This window comes from Rattus norvegicus, chromosome 8 (genome assembly GCF_021556685.1).
Source record: "Rattus norvegicus strain SHRSP/BbbUtx chromosome 8, alternate assembly SHRSP_T2T, whole genome shotgun sequence".
Lineage (NCBI taxonomy): Eukaryota > Metazoa > Chordata > Mammalia > Rodentia > Muridae > Rattus > Rattus norvegicus.
Window position 1 is genome coordinate 88,766,244 of NC_141541.1, and position 27,691 is coordinate 88,793,934.

Sequence of the window (27,691 nt, forward strand, 5' to 3'; positions counted from 1 at the left end):
TAGGTCTTAATTTTGTTTTCAGAATGAAATTATAATTAGCAAATTTTTTACATTGTTAATAAAGTAAAAATGTACTTTGAGCTGTGCAAGTACATAATCACATCAGCCATCAGCAGAGAGAGTCAAGAGGTTGCCCCAGTGTGATCAATCTGCCCTACATAGGGATGGCCAGGCCACTAGAGCTTCAGAGTGCACAAGCAGTGAAGCGAATACTTTCTGGCATCCTGGTGCTGTCTCCCAAATAACACAACTCGTTTTGGACCTTAGGGAGGCCATGATGGTATTGTAGAAAAACAAAGACTTCATTCTGAGACCTTTGTTTCCCCTTTGGCTTTCACTGTGTAGCCCTGGCTGTCCTCAAACTCACTCTGTAGACAATACTGGCCTTGCCTCCTGAGTGCTGAAATTATAGGTGTGTGCCTCCATTTCTGAGCATTTTGAGACTTTTAAAAGAAGCTTTTTGATGCTGATGTAAAATACCAAAGTCTTTTCTTTCTTTTGTTCTTTTGGGACATGAGGTTTCTGAACAGCGTGAATGTTGCCCAAAATGCGGAAAAGAAAAAGAAAATCAAACCAGATGCCAAAGTTGTGGTATTGTTTTTCATAATGATTTGCAAAGAAATTGCCGACAAGCAGTAACGTTGAATGAATCTACTGGACCATTGCTAAGAACATCAATTCATCAGAACTCTGGAGGACAGAAATCACAAAACACAGGATTAACAGCTAAGAAGTTTTATGGGAACAGTGTGGATAAGATTCCAATTGATATTTTGCTCACCTGTGATGGTAGCAGACATAATTACATACAGACAAATGGGAAAGTCATTTTACCTGGAGGAAAAATACCTAAAATCACAAACCCGAAAGAACGAAAAACAAGCGTGTCAGATTTAAACGATCCAAGTAAGCATCCTCTTCTTGTTTCCTCTTCTTTCCTGAAACTCAAAAACCCTTGTGTTCCAGTGGAACCTTTGTTCCTGAGCATTACTGTATTAGATTAGTAGATTAACTGTAGTCTTTAGTATTACTTAATAGCCAATATTTTTCTTGCATATTTTTAACATGAGTATATTCGAGAAGCCCAGTTTTAAGAGGCGTCTTCTTGTAGCACATAGGCATCATTTGGGGATTAAGTGATTAGAACATGTCTATTTAGTTACAAAAGTAGTAACTGACTTTGTTCACATACTGCTCATGTTAAAATAATAAATTAGAAAAGTAGTAGCTTGGCCTGTCTTTTATGCTCAAGTTCTAGTTATGGCTCATGTTGTTAAATGTCTCCTATCTAGACTTGGTGTGTGTTCTTGGTGAGTAGGCTATCCTGGCTGGCCAGGGAGTTCCAGGGATTATCCTGTCCCTTCCCTATGCTGGGGTTAGAAACTACTATGTGGGTTCAGGGGATCAGACTCAATCCTGGGTTTGCCAACCGAGCCGTCTCTCCAGACCCTTTGTTAGTGATTTGAGGAGTTAAAAATAACACAAATAACGAATAATTTTAGTTCAATACAATATTTGACATATAGAAAGGAATCAGTGGAAATTCAGGTGCACACACAATTTAAAAGTTAATATGTAACAATCCCTGTAATAGGGTTTTAGATATCCTGCTTCTTTTGTAACGATCCTGTGAGATCGATATCATTGTAGTCTCTGATTTCATAGAGGAGAGAAATTGAATCAAATAACCAGCTTTGAAAATACTAAAAGGCCAGTATTTGTTGTGAAACTAGATAACAAAGTCAAAGAGATAAGTGGATGTCACTGGAGTGATGGCCCTCTGAGGTGGGTACATTATGCCATGTTAAGTGAGCATGTACGTGTGGGGTGCTAAAATCGGAAACCAGCCCTGTACGTTCATGCATTATGCCTTCTCTACCCGCCTTCCCTTTCCTAAGGTTACTCACAGAAGTAATTCACAGGCAGCTGCATCACCAGCATGTCTAGCTATTTACTCTTAAACTGGAGCACTTTAAAGACGATATGATAGCCCAGGGTACTTTTAATGTTTTTTCCAATTTTCTTTTTCCTGTATGAAGCACAGTTTTAGGTTGCAAATAACATTTTACATCAAAGAGTGTTACAACATTGAAATCAGCGAGTAACTGACTGTCTCTTTGCTTCATATTGTCCATCAAGAAGTGGTTTTTATTTTAAGCCAATACTTTATGACAGAACATGATGAGTGTTGAAGGTAGAACAGACGACAGAAAGTCCTGATAGCGTTCCTGGAGTGAGGAACTTGATTTTACTCGGTCAGTGCAATGTGGGCCACTTCAAGATTAAGGTACAGGGAGTGATTTGATAGGTGTAGTAATGAACCCACGATCTAAAGTCAAATTGTCTTACGATTGTCTTCTTCATGCTTATAAAGCAAGATTTTATTGAACATCAGATATTGGTATAGTTTCTTCTCAGGATCAATTATAATTTTACTGCTTTCTATGTAAGGGAAAATTATCAGCCACATATTTTAAATGTATGTCATTTTGAACATAATTTGGATATTTTCAAGCCATAAATTTTTGTAACTCAGAAATAGACATATGGGTACTTCTGTGAGTGACTGGTGTAGCTGTGTAGATTAGTGGTGACTCTACCGTGTTTTATTTTTTTCTTTGTCAGTACTGGAGATTTGAACCCTGGGCCTGAAACATGATAGGCAAGCGCTCTACTGCTGAGCTGTATCCCCAACCCTGGTAGTGGTGGTTATAGAAGCTCTAAGGCTAAAGAGTTGATTTCATATTTGTCTAATGTTTTTGAAAAGAGTATGTATCATGTGCTTTTTAAAATCTTATTCTTGTTATGAGATACAGTGGGTTACATCTTTTTTCATGGAGTCAGCTCTTGCTTTCCAGTTTTACATGGATTTCAGTGGTCAAACTCAGGCCACTTGGGCTTGTGCAGCAAACAATCGTACATGCTGAGCCATCTCATGAGCTCCTCCTTGACTTGCTTTTATTGCTCTCATGTGGAGAAGATCTAAGACAAAGTTGGTATATTTCCCAGTTAATATTTTAACTGACAAAAATGAAATGAAAGTGTAAAATTTTTTCATGTAAATTTTGACTTTTCTTTATGATTTTAGTCATTTTGTCCAGTGATGACGATGACGACGACGACAGGACTAAGAGAAGAGAGAGCACGTCCCCGCAGCCTGCCGACTCAGCATGCTCCTCTCCAGCACCGTCTACTGGGAAAGTTGAAGCCGCACTGAATGCAAATACGTGCAGAGCAGAGCAGGAACCTAGAAGCAGTCCCGCAGAGTCTGAGTTAAATACCGTTGTCATACCAAGAAAAGCAAGAATGAAGGACCAGGTACTTTCAGATTAAGGTCTTTCCTTTGGGGTATTACCTCTATTTTGGAAAAGTAATTTGTTAGTGACAGCAGGGGAAGATGGCTTATTCATTAACGTATGCTCAGATACTGTAGAAGACCATTAAACTATATGCAAAAAAAATTACAATTTAACCAGAGGCTTGAGGATAAGAATCCAACAGGAAAAAGCCAGCATTATTCTTTTTTTTTTTTTTTTTTTTCTTTTTTTCGGAGCTGGGGACCGAACCCGGGGCCTTGCGCTTCCTAGGTAAGCGCTCTACCACTGAGCTAAATCCCCAGCCCCGCCAGCATTATTCTTAACAAAATGTTAGTACATGATTTCTTATCCAAGATGTCTATGACCAGAAATGTTTTAAATTTCAGGGGTTTTTTTTTTTGTTGTTGTTGTTTTTGTTTTTTAATTTGGAATATTTGCATTTATACAGTTAAGTATTTGTAGCTAGGAACTAAGTCTAAAGAGAAATTACTTATATTTGTCACATACAGTATATGGATAATCTTGAGTTAAGTTTTATCCAGCTTTTTTTGGTTTACTTGCATTTTCTTTTTTTTCTTTTTTTTTTGTAAAATTGCTTATTTATATGTATTCCTGTGTATGTGTACGTACATACACATGAGTACAGGTATCAGCAGAGGCCACAGGCTTCCTTTGGAGTTAGAATTGCAAGCGTTTGTGAGCCCTCTGAACTGCATCCTGAAAACTGAACTCAGGTCCTCTGGAAGAGCAGATTGCTCATTTAACCAAAGAGCTGTCTCTTCTATACCTCCCTGGCATCTTTGCATGTGTGTGTGTGTGTGTACATGTATATATTTCTTAGGAAACCTAGCAGGCTAGAAGTTATTTTAATTTCAGTGTATGTCACCATAATATATAGTTATATTTTACCATATTTTATAATTTACTTAAAATTTCCAAAAGATTCAGATAAAAAAAAGGTAATGTAAATAAAAAGATTCAGAAAGAGGGAATTATAATACAAATGCCATACAATATTGTAATAGACTAAATGTTATCAAAAGTGAGCAAACAGAGCTGGCTCTACAAGGTAAGGTTCCTGCTGACAAGCTTGATAATCTAATTTCTATTTCCAGGACCTACATGAGGGAAAGAAGTGATTTACTGCCCTGACTTCCATGTGCACTGGTGTTTTTGTACAACACCCCCCCAATAAATAAATGTTTTAAAAAAGTAAATCACTAAACCTGAAGACAGTAAAAGAAAGAAATAAAGGACCAGGTGTATCTAACCTTTTGATATTGTAAAGTGACAGTCACTGTAAAGTGATGGTCATTGTAGATAAACATTGTAAGAGTTCATGCTGGAGACTTGAGCAGTTGAATTGTTGTTTTAAATCTCACAGTGTTTTAAGTAAGTTTGTGATTGTCTTCATAGCTGCTGTTGGCAACATGTAGTCATGAGAGCATAAGTTGGACATGCTGTCCACTTAAAACTACCACATAAAAAGTATAAATTAGGCAGGAAATACTTACTGTGTGTTCCTGTTAAGATTCCAAGGGAGGGGAGGGAACTTTTCTGGTTTGGCAGTAGAAAGCAAAGCCATGGCTTTTAGGAAAATCAATATAAAAAAAATCTTAAAATTTTTAGGGTTGGAGAGATGGCTCAGTGGTTAAGAGCACTGACTGCTCTTCCAGAGGTCCTGAGTTCAAATCCCAGCAACCACATGGTGGCTCACAACCATCTGTAATGAGATCTGATGCCCTCTTCTGGTGTGTCTGAAGACAGCTACAGTATGCTTGTATATAATAAATAAACCATTAAAAAAATTAAATTTTTTAAATATATATCATTTGACCCCATACAATATTTCTCAAAGGAATTCTTCTTCCCTCTTCTCAAGGTATGATTTATACAAACGAGATTCTTATCTGAGCGTTGTTCGTCATAGCTGCAATCCCAGCACTGGGTAAACCAAGGCAGGAGGATTGCTGCACCTTTGATTGAGACTGCTCTGGGGGGAGAGTGAATTGTAGGCAAACCTGAGCTACAGAGTGAGACCCTGTCTCTAAAATCAAAGTAAGATAGAAGCCAACAACAGCAAGGCACTATTAATAATGAAAAAAAAAATCACTGTCCACTGGTACAGGTGTGACCGGACCAACGTCACCAATTGAAGATAAAAATGAGAGTTAAATCAATGCATAGTACTCATCAGAATAACAAGATACAGGAATATATGAATTTATAAAGTGGACGTGCTTTACAAAATGAACATTTTATTTTATTTTATTTTATTTTTTTTTAGCAGAGAAGACAGGTTTACTAAGGAAGAGAAAAAGTCTAGACCTTAAAACCGAGAAACAACCAAGATGACTTTTTAAACTGGGTTCTTATTTTTATAACTTAGTGCCTTTCCAAGCATGGCAAGACAAGCAAAATAAGTAGCAGAATACTTTACTAAAAAGAAATTTAAATCAGGGTATGGAATGTAAATAAGATTTAATAGATTAATAAGGAAAAATAGCATTAGTTGATACTATAGTTCATTTTTTATGTATTTGTACTTTCTTTTTTTTTTTTTTAAAGATTTATTTATTGTATATAACTACACTGTTGCTCTCTTCAGACACACCAGAAGAGGGCATCAGATCTCATTACAGATGGTTGTGAGCCACCATGTGGTTGCTGGGATTTGAACTCAGGACCTCTGGAAGAGCAGTCGGTGCTCTTAACCACTGAGCCATCTCTCCATCTCTTAAAGTCGGAAAGAAATTGAAGGACTAAGGAGGAGGGATAGCTCTGTCATTAACATGCTTGCTACACAGCCTGAAGATCTGAGTTTGATCTTTTAACACCCATGCAGAAAGTCAAGTATGGATTGTAACCCAGCACTGGAAAGGGAGGGACATTGTGCATCCCTTGGCTTACTAGCCAGCTAGCTATCCTTAGCCAATCCAAGAGCCCCAAGGTCCCAGGGAGACCCTGGCACATGCTAACATACAGGTGCTTGCACACTGGTGCTCACACAAGCATAGGAGTATTGAAAAATGAATCAAGTTCTGGAAAGGTAGTAATCAGTTAGTAAATATGAATGAATTGCTTCTTGTTAACTTTACTGATTGCCAATGTTTTGTAACCATGGTAGTGCTCCAGTGGTGTTTGCAAAGATAGAATGTTATGGTTGTAAATTGGTGTAACTTCACTAGAGGACACTTGAGCACTGATTGCACATGGGAACCAGACTCTACTTCAGAAATGTTTATTGGAGATAGTTTATTGTGGGGACAGACCAAAAAGTGCAACATAGAGGGGTTGAGTTAAATGAATTGGACTTTCATGGAGTAGGATTGTTTAGGTTTTTGATGGCACACTGACCAAAAGGCTCCTGTTTCCCCTTTCTGTGCTGCTCTGTAGCCGCTTATGGAGCTATCAGACACTTTCCTCTTAGGATTCTACTGGGAGCAACACTTGTTATCTATAATTAGAAACAGAGTAGCTCTCATGAAAACAATGATTGTAAAGCTTAAAAAGTAAACCAAGCCAAAGCAAACATGTCTAAGGTGTTTTTAAAAAGTCTTTGATGTGTCCTATTAATAATTTAGGAAAATAGTCATGATAAACAGTTTCTTATTCTGAAAAGGTGATGTATAAACCCATAGCTATATGGTGTGGTGTGTGTTTTCCTAGAGGAAAGTAGAGGTAACAGGTCTGTTTCCAGGCTGTCTGCCCTCAAACATTGTATAGCTCAGGCCTTCAGTTCTCAGATGCACTTCGGCCTCAGCCTCCCCAGTGTTGAGGTTACACAAGTGGAAGAAGCCTGGTTCAGGTTCGTTCCATTAACGTGATTATCTCTAGTTCCATCCATGATGTTGCCAACCATAGGATTCCATGCTTTTACATGTCTGAGATGTATTTCATTGTGTCTGTGTACTGTGTTTTTATTTCCCCCGTTAGTTGGTGTGCACTCTAATTGTTTGTCTTGTCTTGTGTCAATCGTTCTGTAATGAGCATGGGTTGCAGGCATCTCTGGCAGCTGCTCTCACATACTTTGGATAGGAGCAATTGTATTGTCCTGTTTTAAGTTGGAAAAATCTCTTACAGTGTTTCTGAAATGGCCGTAGTAATTTAGAGTGTGCCTTTGTCTGCGTCCTTGCTATCACGTATTCATTTTCCTAATGCTATTTTGAGAACATCTCACTGTGATTTTGATTTATATTTCCTTTGTAATTAGTGGTGCTAATCATGTTTTCCCTGTACCTGTTAAACTATTTGTGTGTCTTCTTTTGCAAACTGACTATTTAAGTCTATTGTCCCTGTTTCTGTTTCTTTATCAATTTGAGATATAAGATCTCATTTAGCCCAGGCTGGCCTTGAACTTCCTATGTAGCTAAAGATGGTCTTCCTGCCTCTGCCTCCCCAATGCTGGGATTGTAGGCGTGAACTTCAGTGCCAGCCCAGTGGACTGGATTATATTTGTGTTCACCACTGAGTTCCTTATGTATTTTAGATATTAGCCCTTTGTTAGATAGTTGACAATTTTTTCTCATATCTTTTAGGGTGTGTTTGTGTGTGTGTGTGTGTGTGTGTGTGTGTGTGTGTGTGTGTGTGTGTGTGTGTGTACTTTCAGTATCTTGTGTGTAAAGTCCATTGCTATCTATCTATATTCTATCATTTGGAAGGAAGTCTCTCCTCTGTGTTTGTTTGTACATGTTTTATAGAATTTAGATTGTATATTGATGTTTTTGTTTAGAAAATTTTTACATGTCAGAAAAAAATTTATGAATGTGACTGTTTTGCCTGCCTGTATATCTATGCATCACTGGCTGCCAGTGCCCACAGGGATTAGAACTGGCAGAATTGGAGTTGTAGATGGTTGTGAGCCACCATGTAGATGCTGCAAATTGAACTCAGGACCTCTTACCCTCAAAACCATCTCTCCAGTCCTATCTGTATGTACTCTTGTGCTTGTTGGCACTGCATTTTCCCTGCATCATTTATGGAAAAAGACTATCTTTCCTCTAGTGTATATTCTTAGCGCTTCATTCAAACATGTTACCTGGAGCAGGGCACTTGGGATGCTGAGGCAAGATGATCCTCAGTATGAGGGCATCAGAGACAACACAAAGATTCAGCTTCACAAAACCAAACAAGGGCTGAAATGATAGCTCCACTGCTAAAGGCCAAAACACAGACTTCCAGAGGACTAGAGTTCTGTTCCCAGCACCCACAGTAATCAAAACCATCTCTTGAGCTAACCCTTTCTCACACTCACTGATGAAAATGAAACAAAGCATAAAATTACTTGCCTGTAGAAGTGTGAATTTAGTTTCTTTCCAGGTTTTTTATTCTGTTGCATTGTTCTGTTGGTTGAACTTTTGCTGTTTATTGGGCTTCCATGCTGTGACTTTGAAGTATATGTTGAAGTTAGAAGGTAGATAATTTTGTTGTTTTTTCTTAAACAGGGTTTCTCTGTATATCCCAGGCTGTCCTGGAACTCTGTAGACCAGGCTAGCCTTGAACCCCTGAGATCCTCTTGTCTTTGCCTTCTGAGTGCTGAGAGTAAAGATACATGCTCTCACCAGTAGAGGCATTCTTAGCCCTCAGTGCTTTTCATTTTAGCAAACAGAAGCTTAAGGAAGTTACTAGTTTTTGTCAAAAGTGTTAGTTTGTGATTTGAGCGTAGCCAGTGTGATTTGTAAGTTTTATTTCTGACCTTAAACTTCATGTCATAACTTGAGAATTACTTTACATAAAAGCCATAATTTCTGTTTTCTCTTGCTTTGAGGTAGGACAGTCAGTCCATGTAGTGACATTTCTCATATTGAGTCTTTTTGCATGTATGTTTAGTTTGCATGCTTGTTACAGTTCCTTACTATGTGAAGTTTTTTGTTTTCTTTTCAGCTTGGTAATTCCATCAGCACACCTCTAAAACGTCGTAAAGTAAACACTCATGGAGCTTTAATTCCCGTTACATCTTTAAGCTGCCAAGACTTTGGCAGTGTCATTTTAAACTGCCGAAGTATACGAGTTGGAACACTCTTCCGACTGTTGGTAGAGCCTGTAATTGTAAGTATGTTCTTAAACTGTTGCTGTACCGATAACAAGAATCAGATGCCACTGATAGAGTCAATCAGTGTATTTAAAGTTTGCTCAATTAAATTACTGAAGTTAATATTTAAAATTTCAGATTTTCTTACGAGTATATAAATAATAACCCATTAAAAACTGGTGGATGTGTAGGTAGAACATAAATTCAAGCGGTATTAGATTTATTGTAGGAACCTGTAAGAATGTGTATGACTCATACTTACAGTTAAGTTCTGTCGTTTGTATTTTATTGTACAGTTTGGGTACACCTTGTCCAAAATTTCAGAATTCTCCGAAGTCTGAAACCTTGGGCACTGACAGGAACTTAAAAGATTTGTATTGCTGGATATGGTGAATATACTCTATCTGAGTCAGATGGACTGGTGTATGCTACAAGCCATTTTGGAGTCGGATGGCAGCAGGATCACCAGGAAGTTGGGTGTGGAGGCGTGGTTACAAGCAAGCAAATAAAACAAACCAAGTTGGATGAGAGGCACATTCCTCAGTCTCATAAAAAATAAAATAAGATAAAGATTGCCTTGGTTTTAGGGGAGGAGCTCAGTGGCGGGTCTCATGCTTAGCGTGTGCTCAACACTGTATATTCAGTCCTCAGTGCTGCCTGGGAGAAAGGCTTAGATTTTGGAGGATTTAAAATTTTTTATTTTTAGATCAGGGATTTTTTTTAAAGATTTATTCATTTATTATATATAAGTACACAGTAGCTGTCTTCAGATACACCAGGAGAGAGCATCGGATATCTTTACAGATGGTTGTGAGCCACCATGTGGTTGCTGGGAATTGAACTCAGGACCTCTGGAAGAGCAGTCGGGTGCTCTTAACCACTGAGCCATCTCTCCAGCCCTAGATCAGGAATTTTTAACCACTAAAGTCTAAGAAAATATTCCACACGAACATCTCTAAAATATGAACCTCCTTTGGTCCTCAACATTTTAGAATTCTGGTTAAAGAACACGTAGTCTGTGTTTGCTTCTCATGTATCTGTTTACTGCTGTTAATACATCTTATTCTTCAATGCCTATCAGAACATTTGCCTCCTTTTGATTCTCTTCATTTCTCTAAACATTCAAGATAACTTGATTGAGGTTTATTAGTAGTTAGGCTTAATGTTAAGTGCTCTCCACATTGAAATAATTAGACAGTTAAACCATTTTATAACCACCAATAATGATTCTGGAGAAGAACGTCAGGGGTGCTACAACCACTGGGTAAAAGGTACCCATTCACTTTAAGTATCTCTGCTTGGATTACCTCGTTATGAACACACAATATGGACGCAGAGCAAAAGCCTAGGGCCACTGCTGAGGCAGGTGATTAATAAAATGAGCAGTGAGAGCGCCTGGCACTTACGGGGCCATAGCATAGGGTCAGCACGTCATCCATATGCTACAGTTCCTGAAAATGTATGGATTGGATTTGGAAACAAGGAAACACGCCTCTAGAAGATTGCATGGTGTATGCAACTTAGATCCATAAAGTCATGTCCTGAAGAATAGTGAAGTCGAGTCTGCAGTACATTATGATATGTAATATTGACAGAGTAATGACTGAGGGAACGTTAAAACAAGGCTTGATAGAAATGTAAGTATAACTCTATATGGAAGAAGTTAAACTTGATCTCTTAGATTTGCGATGATGTTTTAGTTGTGTAGGAAAATGTACCTGTGTTTAGAAGCTTCATGCAAAAAGATTTAGGGATGAAGTAATGAGTGCTGCCTGCTTTATGGCTTTTTTTTTTTTTTAGTAAAAATATAACTTATAAACAATAATATAGCAGATAAATGAAAATATTATAAGTTAATGAATCTAGGAACGAGATTTTCTTTCAGGTAGGTGTTCACTGTAATATTCTGTCAACTTCTCTGTAATAAGTTCAAAATAGCAGAGTTTATTTTGTTTTTTGTTTGTTTAGGGTGGATATTTTATCTTAGGTTTAAGCACATGGTATATGACTCAGTTTTTCTGCCCTTTGTATTCTTATGGACTGTATATACCATTTAGAATATATAGAACAAAAATTTTAATAAGTTTATTATCACTACTAACTTGTCTTTTTGTTTTTAAAGTTTTCTTTAGAGTTAATCAAGATACGTCTAGATGGTAAGCTATTTTTTATCTGTTCAGGCACTAAAGTTTATATGATCCATTTTTATAGTAATAAATATTTGTTTAATTAATTATTACATTATATAAAAGGGCTTCGTGTAATTTCATTTTGGGATGCAACTAAGCCTAATATTTTAGGGTCTCCTTTTTATTTGGAAAAATTATGTTTTATAAATGCAGTTCTTAAGAATAGTATAGAGTTTGGTAAATTATTAATTTTAAGCTTGTATTTCCTCTATTTTTTGGTTTGTCGCCTTAAAAAATTTGCTCCTTTTCCCTTTTTCTCTGTTTCCCTCTAGGACCAGATTCTGTAGAGATTATTTTAAATACCTCTGATCTAACTAAATGTGAATGGTGTAATGTCCGCAAATTACCAGTAGTGTTTCTCCAGGCAATACCAGCAGTTTATCAGAAGCTGAGCTTGCAGCTGCAGATGAGCAAAGAAGATAAAGTTTGGAATGATTGTAAAGGAATAAACAGGATAACGAGTAAGTTTTGTAGACAGATTGCAGTTAAGATAGAAGAACCTCTTCCGAACAGCAGAGTAGGAGTGTCTTAGACAGTGGGGTGTTTTATCAGTGCATCATGAGCAGTCGAAGACTTTCAGGTCAGTCAGTACGTATTTCATTGGGTAGTAATGTGATTTCCTTACTGTGAATGGATACAACAGCCTCTGAGGAAAGGCCAACAGAAAGTAGAAGGATGGGAGGTAAAACCTAGGTTTACCCATTTAGAAAGGTTGCAAACCGGGTTAAACGCCAAGCATCTGAAGTCTGTTTCACTTAAATAAAATGAATTTAACTGATGTGGCTGCTGAGTTAGGTTTGTCTGAGGAGCTGTAACTAGAAAAATTTGAATGACGTAGAAGAGGTCTCTATTCCTTAAATAGATACAGTTCTTCACTTTGTACCTCAGCAGCACAGCTGTTCATATACTGAGTGCATTGGGGCTGGGGAGGTGGTTCAGTGGTCAAGGTCACTTACTGCTCTTGCAGAGGATATGGGTTGTTTCCCAGCACCCACATGCAGCTCACGATTATCTGTAACTTCAGTTCTGAAAGATGTAGCTCTCTTCTGGCCCTTCTGTGGGCACCAGACACACAGTCCTGCACAGACGTACATGAAGACAAACACAAACAACAAAAGTGATTTATATAAAAAATTACATTTTAGGGGTTGGGGATTTAGCTCAGTGGTAGAGCGCTTGCCTAGCAAGTGCAAGGCCCTGGGTTCGGTCCCCGGCTCCGAAAAAAAGAAAAGAAAAAAAAAATTACATTTTAGCATTAATTGCAGCTTCAGCTTAGCATCCAGGAGATGCTGCCATCGCTGCAAGGATTTATACGTTAGTGAACAGTGGCTTTGCAGGTCCACTATATGTAGGTTTCCTAACCTTCCTTGGCAGAAATGCTAATTGATATATTTTAAGATTATGATTTAGTTTCAATCCTTTGGGAATAGTGGTTCTCAACCTTCCTAATGCTGCCACCCTTTAGTCCAGTTCCTGATGTCATGGTGACCCCCAACCATTGTTGTTGCTAATTCATGACTCTAATTTTGCTACTGTTGTGAATCATGATGTAAGTATCTGATATACTGGAGATCTGATATGCAACCTGTGGAGGCTTAGACCCATAGATTGAGAATCATGTTTTAGAAGTACATTGTTTTTATCTTTTAATAGCTTTGTTAATGAGCTATTTAGACCTGGTTCCTTTGGTAATAATTAATACTGCCCATTTTCCAGTATTGTGAATCCCCATGTACCAAATACTGTTATGAATATATATTCCAGAACCTAGATGACTACAGGTTGGTATTCTTATCCGTGCATGCAAATGCACATATGCTTGTGCATGCACAGATATGGATAACAGAGGTGGTCAGCCTCAGATATTGTCAGCTTTTTGAGACTGAATCTTTCAGTGCTCGAGATTTAACATGTGGGCTAGCCTGGCAGGTCTGCAACCAGAGAGATCGGCCGGTCTCCGTGTCTTTTATGTGGATTTTGGGGATCAAACTGAGGTTCTTTCTCATGCTCTGGTGGCACACACTTTACTGACTGAGTTATCTCCCTAACCCTCTTTTGGCCTTTTCTCTTTAAAGAGTGTTTCAGTATTTGCTGTATAGCCCAGGTTTTCCACACACTCTTGGCAATCATCCTGCCATCACGTGTTGGAATGCGGTCACGCTGTCTGCTTAATCTGTTGAGTCTCATAGCTGTCTTTCTTTCTTTCTTTCCAGGTTTAGAAGAACAGTACATTATTTTAATTTTTCAAACTGGCCTTGATCATCAGGCAGATGTGGTCTTTGAAAGTATCATTACTGACATTGGTATAAGAAATAATGTTTGCAACTTTTTTGCAAAAATTCCTTTTGAAGAAGCCAACAGCAGACTTGTTGCCTGTACAAGAAGCTATGAAGAGAGCATCAAAGGAAACTGTGTGCAAAAAGAGAACAAAGTGAAAACTGTAATTACATTTTAAAATCTTACCATAATTTTAATAATTGGGTAATTCTGTTTGCTTTTTGTAAGGGATCAAACCCTGTTTGCTGGGAATCAAAACCAGGGCTTCTACATATGTTAGGCAGACATCTTGCCATGAGCCATACCCTGAATAATAATGAGTAGTTTTAAAATGAAATGTTTAAATATTGCTCATTTTGATGTTAATCTTCAAATTTTATTGTAAAATCAAAGAAATTTAAATTTTAAGATGTGTGATGTAAGTTTTGGTCTCATTTAGTTCCCTTTCACACTGTCTGTTCTTTTTCTCCTGTCTCTTCACACTGCATTCACTGCTCACTCAAATAGATTGTTGCCCTGTGTCCTAGAGCCAAAGGTCCCCTGTGCATAGTGCATACTTGTTTTGGCATAGTTGACAGTATTGGAAGTAAGGAGCACACTGACTGTCAGCCTGCTTGCAGTTAGCTGTATAGACATGCCTCAGAGTTAGGCAGCGCTCAAGCCCCGTGGGCGAAGGACCACTGCACCATTTGTATAGCAACTCGGTTTGGCTAGTTTGGAGATTTGCTTAGTTGACTGGAAATAACTCTTTCAACCCGGCTACAAACTTAAATGTGGATGGTTTGAGGCATAATTTGATAAGTTTTATGTGTTTCAGGGTCTTGTTTATAAACTGATGGCAGACTGGCAGTCCTGCCTGTATATCTGAGGTTCAGGAATTACACATGTGTTCCCACATGCACTCAGCTGAAAACTTTGTTTTTGTTCATTTGCTTTGGTTTCTTTTTGTTTTTGTAGTTATTCATTTTTAAAATTATTCCTACTCTGTAGCTCTAGATAGCCTAGGTCTTGCTATGTAGCCTAAACTTTGTAATTTGCCCACTTCCTACCCCCACTTCAAGGGCTAGGATTAGAGGTACACATCAGCATATCTGGCAACTTTTTTTTTTCCTCTTTAATGCTTTCCTGGGCAATTATTCTTTATCTCCAGTGAGCTGTATATCCAGCCCCAAGACACCATCTTGATAACTGAACTAGACTTCATACATGTCATGCAAGGCAGGGACGAGGAAAAGAGAGAAAACTCTTTTGCAGAGATTTTTTAAAAAGGCAGGTAGAACGGACTCAGGTTTTCCTGTAGTAAGTGTTTAATTCATTGAACTGTATGTTTTAGCACCTGTGCCCAGCTCCCACAGACTGCCTAGTCTTTGCACCAACTTAGGTTTCCACTGTTATGAAAAAAACAAAACAAACAAACAAAACCACTTTAGGATTTGTTTTATTTTAGCAGTTCTTCAAATCTTACCAGTATGATTCAGTATGAATAGTAGACATAAGAAACTGAAAACCATTATGACATATTGTCTGGAGCTACTAGTGAAGCTAACCCCATTACTAGCTTTTTGTTGCTTATTTTTAAGCACCGCTCACCCCTTTCTTTGTAGATTGTTATTTTCAGGCTTGCTTGGCTTATTTGTTTTTGTTTTTGAGACACTATCTAACCTTGGCTGTCCTCAAACTACCCGTGTCTCCTGAGTGCTTGGGCTAAAGGTGTGCATTATCCTTTGAGACACCTCTTCTGCCTTGTACTTGCTCTTTTTATTTAAAAGTTCCCAGTTAACTTCACAAGTTGGTTATTTTTTCTGCCAGGTGTCCTTTGAATCTAAAATACAACTTAGAAGCAAACAAGAATTGCAGTTTTTTGATGATGAAGAAGAAGCTGGAGAGAGCCATACAATCTTCATTGGCCCTGTAGAAAAGTGAGAAAATTCTTTTATGTTTTCAGTGCTTAAAAATGTCTGTTTCTGTGTTATGTAATGTTTTCTTTCCCTTTATTATAGATTGATAGTATATCCACCACCTCCAGCCAAGGGAGGCATTTCTGTTACTAATGAGGACCTGCACTGTCTGAGTGAAGGAGAGTTTTTAAATGATGTTATTATCGACTTTTATTTGAAGTAAGTTAACTGACTTATTTATAAGTAAATCTGACATTCTGCCATTGCATATCTTTTTAAGTCTTTGCTTCCTGAAATCAGACTTTTGATTACAATTTTTTGTCACTGTCATATGTTGTGGCACTCGAGAAGAGTGATCTACTCAAACATCCTTTCTCTAACTTGGTTTCGGCATCTTTAAAATGAGAATACGCTCTCCCAGAGGTCCCGAGTTCAGTTCCCAGCAACCACATGGTGGTTCACAACCATCTGTAATGGGATCCGATGCCCTCTTCTGGTGTGTCTGAAGACAACAACAGTGTACTCACACACATAAAATAAATAAACTTTTTAAAATGAGAATAAGGGTTGTGAGAGTTGAATGAGGCACTACATGTGAGATAGTAAGGAACTGCCAGCACAGTTTTCATAACTACTAGCCTACTGTGTGTTTATTGGTGTGTGCAGTGAAAGGGCGCATACCTGAAACAAAGTAAGACGCAGCCTTCTTAGACCCAGGCTGGCGTCTTCTAGTTCCCAGATATTTGAGCTTATCTCTTAACTCCAAATGTGTTTTGAAACCTGATTGTTGAAACCTGAAAAGTTGATTTACTAGCCCAGTGGTGGATTCACTTCACCGTGAGGGAAAGACGTCCAGGGATCTGATCCCCTCTTCTGGCTTCCAATGGCACTCACGTGCACACAGAACATAACGTATGAATAATATACTTACTTTTAATGTTGTTTTGGGTGACATCTTAGCTCAGCTTGACTTGGATAGGAACACTTGGCAAGCATGTATGAAATCCTTACAGCTTTTATGCCTAATTGTTCTATAAAATTATTAGAAAGGATTGTTAAAATCTCTAGCTTGCTGTTTTTAAAGCCACCTGTATTTTGAAGTTCTATTGGTAGGAAAATATGCTTTTATACCTTGGAGATTGACCCTTTATCATTATGTGGTACCCTTCCTTATCCCTGATCTTCCTCTCTTGAGTCTGTTTTGTTGACAGTGTTGATATTTCTTTGCACTTTCATGGCAAGCACTTCATCCTTTTATTTTTAACCCTTTAAGTCAATATGTAATATTTTGGAGTTACTACTACTCTGCTGCTCTCACTGCTGCTACTACTTCTTTGCAACAGAATTTCGCATATCCCATGCTGGCCTCACTCTGACTGTACAGCTGAGGGTGACCTTGGGCCTGTGGTTTTCTTGCTGGATGGGATTGCAGACATGTGCTACCATACTTAGCTAGGAGCTGAAAACTTGCTTATATGGTGTTTGGAGAATAAACCCAGGACTTCATACATGCTAAAAAAGCACTCTGCCAACCAACTTACCCTGCTCTTTCTGTTTTATATCTCATGCTGAATCAATCTTAATTTTTATATCATATAATTTATAATCCTGACTTTATTCGGTACTCATTTATAGTTAAGTTTCCAGTTAAATTTACATAATAAACCCTGATGTAAAACATGCAGTTAATAAAGGAAATCTAGGAAAATATATCATACTTTTAAATTTTTATTTATATTTCATGATACTTTTAGAAGTGAAACAAAAGGATAGTTTTTCTTGTTCTATGAGAGTTTTTTTTTTTTTCTTAATTTGTGTGTGCACAGGCAGGTATGTGCACAGGTAGCTACTAAAGCCAGGAGAGTGTCCCAGGTCTCCTAGACCTGGAGTTATGGGGCCTTGTGAACCGCCCAAGTAGTTGGTGGGAACTGAAGAAATACCTTTAATTGCTGATCTCTCCAACCTCTTGTTTCATTTGTTTGAGAAGGAAGGGATTTCAGGGCTGGGGAGGTGGTCCAGTGGTTAAGAGTTCTTGCTCTGTAAGCAAGAGACCGCAGCTTGAACCCTCAGCTCTTCTACACAGAGCACATCCGCTTTCATTGCCTGTGACGTCAGCACCAGGGGAGCGAAAGCCGAGACAGATACACAAACCTTGTTGGCTAGTAATCAAGGCCATAAGAGAGTGATGGGGAGGATTAATTCTTTTAAAGCCACGGATTTGGGGACTAGAAAGATGGCTTAGCAGTTAAGAGCACATACTATTTTTGTAGAAAACCCAGGTTCACTTTCTAGTACCCACATGGTGGCTTACAACTATTTTTGACTTCTAGTTCAAGGGGATCCAGCACCCTTTTCTGGCCTCCTGGGGCCCCGGCATACACATAGTACACAAATAGGTAAAATACACACACATCTTATATATATAATAAAAACAAATGGTTTGTGTATATATAAAAGCATGGGGGGCTGGAGAGATGGCTCAGTGGTTAAGAGTACTCATTGCTCTTCCAGAGGTCCTGAGTTCAAATCCCAGCAACCACATGGTGGCTCACAACCATCTGTAATGGAATCTGATGCCCTCTTCTGGTGTCTGAAGAGTTACAGTGTACTTATATATAATAAATAAATCTTTAAAAAAAAAAAGCATGGAATTTTTGTTTGCTTTTTGTTTATTGGGTGGGATGGGTTTTGTTCTTTCTTCTACTGTGTAGGTTTTGGGCATCAAACCAAGGTTGTTGGGCTCCATCCATACCTTTATTTGCTAAGCCATGTTGAGGCCAGAAGAGGTTGTTTTTGTGCATGTGTTTGTATGTGCATGTGCGCAAGGTTTTTCTCTCCTGTATTTTGGAGACCGGGCAGACTTGCTGTCTGCCAAGCTGGTCTCGGTTTCACAGCAATTCTCCTGTTTCAGCTTTTCCAAATGTTGGGATTACAAATAGGGACCCACAAATACCTTATCCTCACCCCTTTTGAATAGTTCCTGTATTCAAAGTTTGGAGTTTTTGAAAGTCTCACTCTGTAGTATAGCCTGCCTGGCATTGAACCTGGACTAAACAACCACAGAAATTTCTATATTCCTATCTCCTCTTGAGCATTAAGAAATGGAGCACAGACAGCAGTGCCCAACTTAGTTGATGTTTTTCAAAGTAGCTTTTGGCCAGCAAGAATAGTATGGTTTTCCTTTTAGGTATAGCTCCAGTCTTCTAAATAGTTTGCTATGTATTCTGTTAGGAATATTAACGCAGAAGTCAATAACTGATTTAAACTGCCTGTTGAGGGATTATCTTTTATAATGCCTTTTGTAGGGCCTGAGCCGCCTCAGTCTCAGAATTCTTTTAGGTTGCATCCTTTTTATTAAAGCTTGAGCTTTGGGCCAGAGAGAGCTCAGCAGGGGATGATGCTTGGCATGCACCGTGCCAGCCTGCCAACCCCAGTGTAAGCCCCAGAAGCCGGTGTTCCCACACAAAACAAAGCACTTACGCAGCAAATTTGTCTCCACATCCATGTTTTGGTGTGCATGTTGTTGTCCTCCAGTATAATAATAATAATAATAATAATAATAATAATAATAATAATAATAATAATATATTTTTTTAAAAACTTGAGCTTTGAAATTATCAAATGGTATAAAGTAAAAGGCTTTTTGAGAAGAACAGACCTCTTAAGTATTTTGTGTTTCTGTGTAAGATTTCACACGACAAGTTTGAAACATAAACAATTAAATTTATTAAATTATAATTTTCTTTTGCAATATAAGGGGTCATGGATGTTTGTTTTTGTAAGTCTCTCCAGCACAGTAGCAAGAAAAACAAGAATGCTTTTTTTAAAAGATTTATTCACTTTACAAACTACTATCAGCCATTCTTCTCTTCCTGAACCCTTCATATAAGTCTTCCCCCATTCGACTTCCCCGTTCCTTTTGAGAAGGGGTAGCTCCTCTCTGGGTGGATTCTTAGATTTCTGTTTCATGTGTATGAGTGCTCCCCTGCGTGTTTGTGAACCGTGCAGACTGGAGCTGGAGTTGCAGTGGGCGGTGTGCTCTGGCCACTAACCCAGCTCTTGGCAGAGCTGCGCATGCGCTTACTGCTGAGCCAGCGCTTCAGCCACAGGACTAGTTTCTTCCTCTGCACAGTATCCTTGCAATCCTTCTTGTTTCTCCTGTTTATATCGGCCACTGCTTCTGCTGAGTAAGACTCTATCATGCAGTTTATTTTTCCATCCATTAGTTAATTAGCATTTCTGCCAATATTTTTCTATGAATGTTTCTATAAAATATTTCTGTATACTTAATTTTCTGGCTTAGGGTTTGTTTTAAAACATATCTTTTAAGTTATAGTTTTAGTTCTAAAACAGACCACTTTAAATTTCCTAAAGATATTTTGGTGACATTAAGTAAACTTCATTTCTAAGATAGTGATTATGTTGGCCAAATAAGTGACTATTTGTGTATTGAGTGTACTGTGATCTATTATAATTGTTTTTTCCCCTAAAATAGATACTTGGTGCTTGAAAAACTGAAGAAAGAAGATGCTGACCGAATTCATATATTCAGTTCTTTTTTCTATAAACGCCTTAATCAGAGAGAGAGGAGAAATTCTGAGACAACTAATCTGTCGTAAGTCAGATTCTTAATTCCTTTAGTACTTTATGCCTTAATACCCATGGGTTTTAGTTCCCCATCTCACATGAGATATCAAGATGTTTATGTCCTGTGAGTGGAATGCTGTAGTATATGCACATGACCTGTATATTCCTTCATACACGTCATTTCTAGCACTTATAATGTGGTATAAGTGTTAGATACCTGTGAAGCTGTGCTTTTCAGTGGGTGGTGACAAGGAGAAGAGCATGTCTGCCTCAAAATGTTTTCTCAATATTTGAATTCATGGATGCAAAATGATAATTAAAAACAAAGTCCAACAAAAAACCCACAGACCTCTGTGTTACACTTTTGTTTCTTGAATCTTCTACTAGGAACAGCACACCAGCTCAGGTTCAGTTTTATTCTGAGTGGATGTATATACTTTTAGCTGCCCTGAAATAATCTTCCACTAGTTTTAAGAGATAACTTTTAAAAAAAAATCATTTTACTTCTATTGAGCAACATCTTTTATTCCTGTTCATCTCTCAAAATAATACTATTAATTATACCCTGATAGTTCATAACAGCTAGAATTCAGAGGCTGTCGGTCTAATACATAGAACAGTGGAGCCCAAAAGGACTCACTTGTATATCTTAGATGGTGATGAGACCATCACTGTTGTGCTTTGCTCTAAGTGTTCCTTCAGTGATGCTGACACAGGAGACTCGAACCTGTTTTGTTTTCTCTTTGTGGACTGGGCACTGAGCCACAGCCTTGGCTTGTACTGAGCAAACCGTTGCTCTCTACCACTGAGCTGCATCCCAGCCCTAAATCTGTAGTTTTGGCTTGGTCTTGGTTCTTTTTTTTTCCCCTCCTCTTGAGACAGGGTTTCTCTGTGCAGCCCTGGCTGTCCTGGAACTTACAGAGATCTGCTTGCTTCTGCCTCCTGAGTATTTAGGAAGGTGTATGCCACCACTGCCTAACATTTAATTTGTACTTTTAATAAGCTCTTAGAATGATTGTTTTCAAACAAGTTAAGGAAATTCTATTCTGCTATCACACCTGAATTCTTTACAACTGGCATTCAGGTCTTACTTGATTACTTTAATTGATTAAAAGATTCAGGAGTTGGCACACCATCTTGTAATAACATGTGCTTTGGGGTTGCTATGTCAGATATAAATTATATTTTCTACTATTTAAGAATTTCTTAAATTTTTATTGTAGACTTGAAATAGATTGACTACAGTTCATAATTTATGGTGTTGCTTTATTTTCAAATAGTGCATATTTTACTTGATCCCTTCCTTTCAGTTACCAGTAAATCATGCATTGTTAATTATCTCTCAGTATAGTTCTGTTAATAGCAACACTGCACCAGTTAGATGGTAGAGGCAAAAAGAGGTTTCATGCCTCCCCTTCCTGACGTCATCTAAGATATTGTGCTCATGAGTCTGGAGTGATGGCTCATAGAGAGCACTTAAGTGTTCTTGCAGGGAGAGGGCTAGGGTTTGGTTCCCAGCTTTAAGTTTCAGTTTGTTAGATCATCAGGTGTGAGGTGAGATCAAACTGTGTGAGATGTTACAGCTGAATCCTCTCGTCACACTCACTGCTTATAAGCTATAGCTGCAGTGACCAAGAAGGTGATTAATCTCTGTCTTTCAGGATACAACAAAAACGGCATGGGAGAGTGAAAACATGGACCCGGCATGTAGATATTTTTGAGAAGGATTTTATTTTTGTACCCCTTAATGAAGCGTGAGTAAAATTCTTTGTGAATGTGATGATACACACACATATTTTTAAATGAAGGATTTGTTTTAAAACATCTTTCTGAAATTTGTTCTCTGTATTAAAAATAGTTATGAAAGTAAACACAATTTTCTACTGAATCATAAAATAAAGGATTTTACAGAATATATTGGATAGCTTACCTAATTTTATTTTATTGGTCAAAGTACAAGACAGTCATGTTCTAAAAATGATGCTTGTATGATGCAGGGTTGTGTGTGGAGATTACCTTGTTTAGTAGGGAGTCTTTTAGTTTAAAGTCCACTCAGAGTTAACAGTAAAGGAGAAGGTGGCGGGGTCCGCGTTACTCAGCTGAAAGCCACGCTTTTAGAAGCAGTGGCTCCAGTGCTCCAGTAACGCAGTTCTGCTACTTCATTATTGTTGGATGGTGTTCATACACCCTACAGCTTTAGCATGTGATTAAGACTTGAGGATTTGTGTTTCTTTCTTTCTTTGCTTTTACTTTAAAAACCCATTTGAAAGAATTTGATTACTGGTTATGCTCTTGGGAAGTCTGAGGTAGAGGTGGTTTGTGAGTAAAAGGTAGCCTTGTTTGGCAAAAGAGGTTTTTGTTTTCTGGCATGCACAGTGACATTGTACTCTGCTTAGACAAATTAAGAAATGCCTTGACTCTGTCCCATTGTTCTCTCTTTATGATTGGAGTAATTAATGTTGACTGAAATTAGAATAGTGCAGGGCTGTTTCTGTGTAAAAAGTCTTGCTGTGTCACCCAAGATTGTAAATTGTAAATGTGGACTCATTATCCATTCTTCCTTTTCTTTTTGTAAAGCAAATTCATTTGTAATATGAGCAAACCTTTTTTCCCAAATGTTTTAGTCATACAAGGATCACTTCAGCAAATAATTTGAGGTTAATTTGAACAAGTGTAGTAGGATCCCCTCTTAAAATAGATTGTTTTGGGGTCTCAGTAGCAGGCTGCTTGGTTAGTTTTTGGAAGGCCCTCAATTCTATTCCCAGCACTACTGTGTGTGTGTGTGTGTGTGTGTGTGTGTGTGTGTGTGTGTGTGTGTGTGTGTTGAGGGGGGGTGTTTTTGATTAGGAGAGCTCATCTCCTAATTAAATCAGAGTATCAGTTATAGCTTCAAAGTACAACTTGAGACTGAATTTTTTATGCATAGTATAATAAAATTCAGAATCAAGTTTAAATGTATTCTGCATACTTAAATTTCTTGGAATTTAAGTAGCACAAACCTCTTAAAACAAAAGAGGAATGTTGTTTGTAAGATCAGAATAACAAAAGTGTTAAGTTGAAATATAATTTAGGTCATGTATAAGTTAGGACTGCTATGATCACTATCTATGTCCATGGACATCAAAGTGACATAAAAGTGGTGGAGAACCAGCAGAGTTGGGGGTCAGTGCAGGATTCTGCACCTTTGCATTGATGGAAAACAGTCTGTAAATTTCTAGTCTTACTTTTTTAAGAGGTTAAAGCTACATACTAGATAGGCCACCATTGATTTGTCATCTGCTTCATTTTAGTCATGATTTTAATCTTTGGTTTTTTTTTTAGATAGTCTCCATATGTAGCTAACCCTAACCCTGACTGGCCTGGCTCTCTCTCTCAATAGACTAAGCTCCTTGAACTCAAAAGACCCATCTCTGCCCCCCTGAGTGCTGGGATTGAAAGCATGTACCACCATACCCTGCTTGCTGCTATTTTTTTTTAAGATTTATTTTTATTTTATATGTGTGTTTGTGTGTGTATTTATATGCGCCACTGCTGCCCTTGGAGGTCAGAAAAGGGCACCAGATTCCCTAGAACTGCAGTTAAAAGTGTTTGTAAAATGCCATTGGGTGCTGGGAACTGAACCCTGGGCTCTTAGGCAATGAGCCATCTCTCTAGCCTCATGGTGCAGTTTGGTTTTTTTGTTTGTTTGTTTGTTTGTTTGTTTTTAAGCCCTGTATTTTTGAGGTTAGAAGTGATCATATGCCTCAGTATTGTTCGTTAAGTTAATAGAAAAGAAAGGCATTTTGCCTAGTTTTTAAGTGAGGCAACAGGAAATGTATAACTTCTCATAGTGGCCTGAATAGAGAATAGTAGAGCTGTCCAACCACGATGGACACGTCTTTGCACGATGTTGCGTCTTAGTTCATAAATACTGGTTTTCAAGATTTCATGTAGTCCGCACTGTCCTCAGACTTGATTTCTAGCCACAGATGACCTTGGCCTTTGGTCCTGTTTCTGCTCAAGTGTTAATCCATGCCTGGTTGTATCATCAGTTTTTGAAACACACTTCTACATTTATCATTTTTAAAACCGAGGTGGAACTTAGGATTTTCTGTATCTTAGATATTGAACTGAGGGCGTTGACATACTGTTTCTTCTGATTTAGCCTGATCTAAGACCATTGTATACTAATAACTAATTCTTAAGAATAGGGAAGAAGTATTCATCCATCTGGCCTTTTGATTGGTCTGGGGATGGGTTTTTTGTTTGAGGTTTAGGGGGTTGTTTGTTTGTTTGTTTGTTTGTTTGTTTGTTTGTTTGTTTTTGAGACAGAGCCTCATTCTGTAGCTTTGCCTTGCCTGGAATGTGCTGTGTAGACCAGGCTGGTCCCAAACTCACAGAGATCAATCAGCCTGCTTCTGCTGCCTTAGGTAACACCCCACCTGGCACCCTTTGACCTTTTTACTACTAAGAACAAAACCAGTCTTTGTGATCTTTGTATGTTTTCATGTTTGTATGTATGTATGATCTATAAATGTTTTCAGAAGAGACAATACTGCTCCTAATACTGCCTTGAGAGTCATCTAATACAAACCAATAACAATAAAAAATTAATGATGCCATGGTGTTCAGGTTAGGGATATAGCTCAATGGTAGGGTACCTGCCTAACATGGCCAAGGCCTTGGGTTTGATCCCTAGCAGTGGGGGAAAAATGTTTTCTATTAAGGGAAATATTTCTGGGCATCTTACTACATGACAGATATTCTACTCACCTAATAATCCCCTTTCATCTATAGCCTGTTCATTGCGTACTATGGTTAATAAATATGTTATTAGGGAATGTTAGGCTACATAGCTTTCTTTTTCTAGTGAACTATACTGTCGCTAGCTGCAATACCTGAAATAGCAACATGAGCTGCACTTGATAGTTAGAACTCCTTACATCGAGAATTTATAACAATAGCTAGATTAGATAGATAATACCGTTTTCATTTAATATTAACATATTCACATTTCAGCATAGCATAAGATTAAGGGTTAGGTATATAGTTTTTAATAATAAGCCTGTCTTTAACAGTTGAAAGAGACATGATAAAGAATTCGAATGGCGGGGTTGGGGATTTAGCTCAGTGGTAGAGCGCTTGCCTAGGAAGCGCAAGGCCCTGGGTTCGGTCCCCAGCTCTGAAAAAAAGAACCAAAAAAAAAAAAAAGAATTCGAATGGCTTCTGTAAATGAAAATATGCAGAAGATTGTTTGCAAGAATGAATTTAATACTCTTATAACTAACTAATTACATTGTAATAAAATAATAATAATAGGTACTATAATAATAATTAGGTACATAATCTGACAATACCCCCCAAAATCAGTGGACATTGTAGTATGTTAGCACTGATGATAAGCAAATGAGAATAATTAGAAACAAGAATTTCAAAAGACCAGTGTTTCACAAACTTATGAAAGCCATTTCAATTGATAATTTTTGACAACCATGATGAGCTTTTCCAATGATATGTTCAGTAGTGTTGTTTGTTTTTACAGTGCACATTGGTTTTTGGCTGTTGTTTGTTTCCCTGGTTTGGAAAAACCAAAATATGAACCTAATCCTCATTACCATGAAAATGCAGTCATGCAAAAACCTTCACGTGCAGAGGACAGTTATGTTTCTTCTGCCAGTGAGGTGGATGCTTGTTCACAGAACTCTGCTGCCAAGCCTGTGATTAAGAAGATGCTACACAGAAAGCATTGCTTAGCTGTAACCGATTCGAGTGCTGCACAGGAAGACAGTGAGCCTTGTTACCGGAGAAACGCATACAGTGTGAAGTGTAGCATGAAAAAAAAAAATCATGCTGTCCATGAAAATGAAGAACCAAGCAACGGAGAGTCTGCATGCCAGGAAATTTCTGATAGAACTGAAAGTGAGCATGGCCTCCAGGATGAATGCTTAAATTCTGCACATCATCCAGGTATGTACTCAAAATATTTTGAAAGGGTAAAGGAATTCAGAGTAGAATTGTTAAGGTTATTTATTTTCCCTTGTCAGACTTACTGAGGTAGAATTTACTTAGGATAACATTAACTTATGAGTACCACTTGTTTTATTAATGTATTTAGTCACATAATCAATATGACAACCAACATTTAGAATCATTATTCAAAAAAAAAAATCTGGTGCCCCTTGTGCAGTGAGTCTCATCTCTTTACCCTAGAAGCAGAACTAGCATCTCTAGTCTGAAATTGAATGCCACTGAAAAATTCTTGTGTAACAGGTCGTAGACACATTAAAATTGTTATATACTGCTATCTTCCATATACGGTCTATATAAGATATATGTCAGAAGTATTTTTGTGCATACTAAAAAGTACTGAGTTGTACACTTGAAATGGGTGACTGTTACATGAATTTTATCACAGTTATTTAAAAAACGAGGCTGGGGATAGCTCAGTGGAGAGAGTACAAGGCCTTGAATGCGGCTGTTAGTACCAGCAGTAAGATAAACCGTTTCCTTTTGCACAGTAATCTTACACATGCATGCACCAGCTGCAGAGCTTCCAAGGCTCCTTGCAGGTTGTTTGGTCAGGCAGTTTGTTTGAAGAAACCCCAGTGGAGACTTACCGTACAATACTCTTCTGTGTGGGTTTCATAATTAACATGTCCATTCATCGTTTCTCGTAGTTTGTATGCTTGCTTGCCTTTCACGTGTGAGCCTACATTAATTATATCTTTTTAATTAAAGGCAAGGAAGGTCTGTGAAGCTAGTATCTCAGACATTTTTTTTTGTTGTCTGTGTAAATGATAACACTAATTCTGTTTTTGTTTTTGTTTTATCTTGCTTTAATCCAGTGCTGGCCAATTCTCACGTTTGAGAAGTGCTCTAAAGTGGCACGGTTGTTTTGTTTTCTCCCATTGAGGTTTCATAGATTTTATCAGCTGCTTTGAAGAGCTCAATGGCTCAAAAGTATGCTTTTTCCTGCCTCTGAGAGAATGATTGGTTGGTCTTATAAATGATGGCTTATGAAAGGTTAGGAGCTTATGAAACATTTGTGCCTTGGTGACTGCCTAACTAGCTCAGTTCTATTTGAAATATAGTTCAAAAGGACTATTTTAAATAGTTCGTGTAATTTTAACTCTCAAATCCATGTAGTTACAAGTGTTTGCTAATGATGTCACGTAACCTGCCACAGTAAATAAGTGGGTTTTGCAGCTGGACATGATGTAAAATAATTGACCAGACCGGGGACATAAGGAGTGTGTACACTTGAGATTTACAGTCACTCTCAAGAGAGACACTGGGCTGCTGAGATGATCATTGGGTAAAAGTGTCTGTCACCAAGGCTAACTTGAATCCAGTCCCTAAACCCAGATGTTGGAAGGAGAGAACTGACTCCTGAAAATTATGCTTTGATCCTCA

The 27,691-nt window shown here is 38.0% G+C and overlaps 1 protein-coding gene across 12 annotated transcripts in view; it reads left to right on the forward strand.

The window, feature by feature from the left end:
• Senp6 (SUMO specific peptidase 6) overlaps window positions 1-27,691 on the forward strand; it is a 78,393-nt gene that overhangs the window by 43,049 nt on the left and 7,653 nt on the right. For 11 of the 12 annotated variants that reach the window (XM_087561213.1, XM_087561215.1, XM_087561212.1 and 8 more), the window contains 11 exon segments: window positions 519-906; window positions 3,089-3,318; window positions 9,201-9,365; window positions 11,471-11,504; window positions 11,810-11,998; window positions 13,751-13,977; window positions 15,624-15,733; window positions 15,815-15,931; window positions 20,208-20,327; window positions 21,961-22,053; window positions 25,821-26,245. In XM_087561213.1, coding sequence (XP_087417339.1) covers window positions 519-906; window positions 3,089-3,318; window positions 9,201-9,365; window positions 11,471-11,504; window positions 11,810-11,998; window positions 13,751-13,977; window positions 15,624-15,733; window positions 15,815-15,931; window positions 20,208-20,327; window positions 21,961-22,053; window positions 25,821-26,245 — 2,098 coding nt within the window. 12 annotated transcript variants of the gene reach the window in all.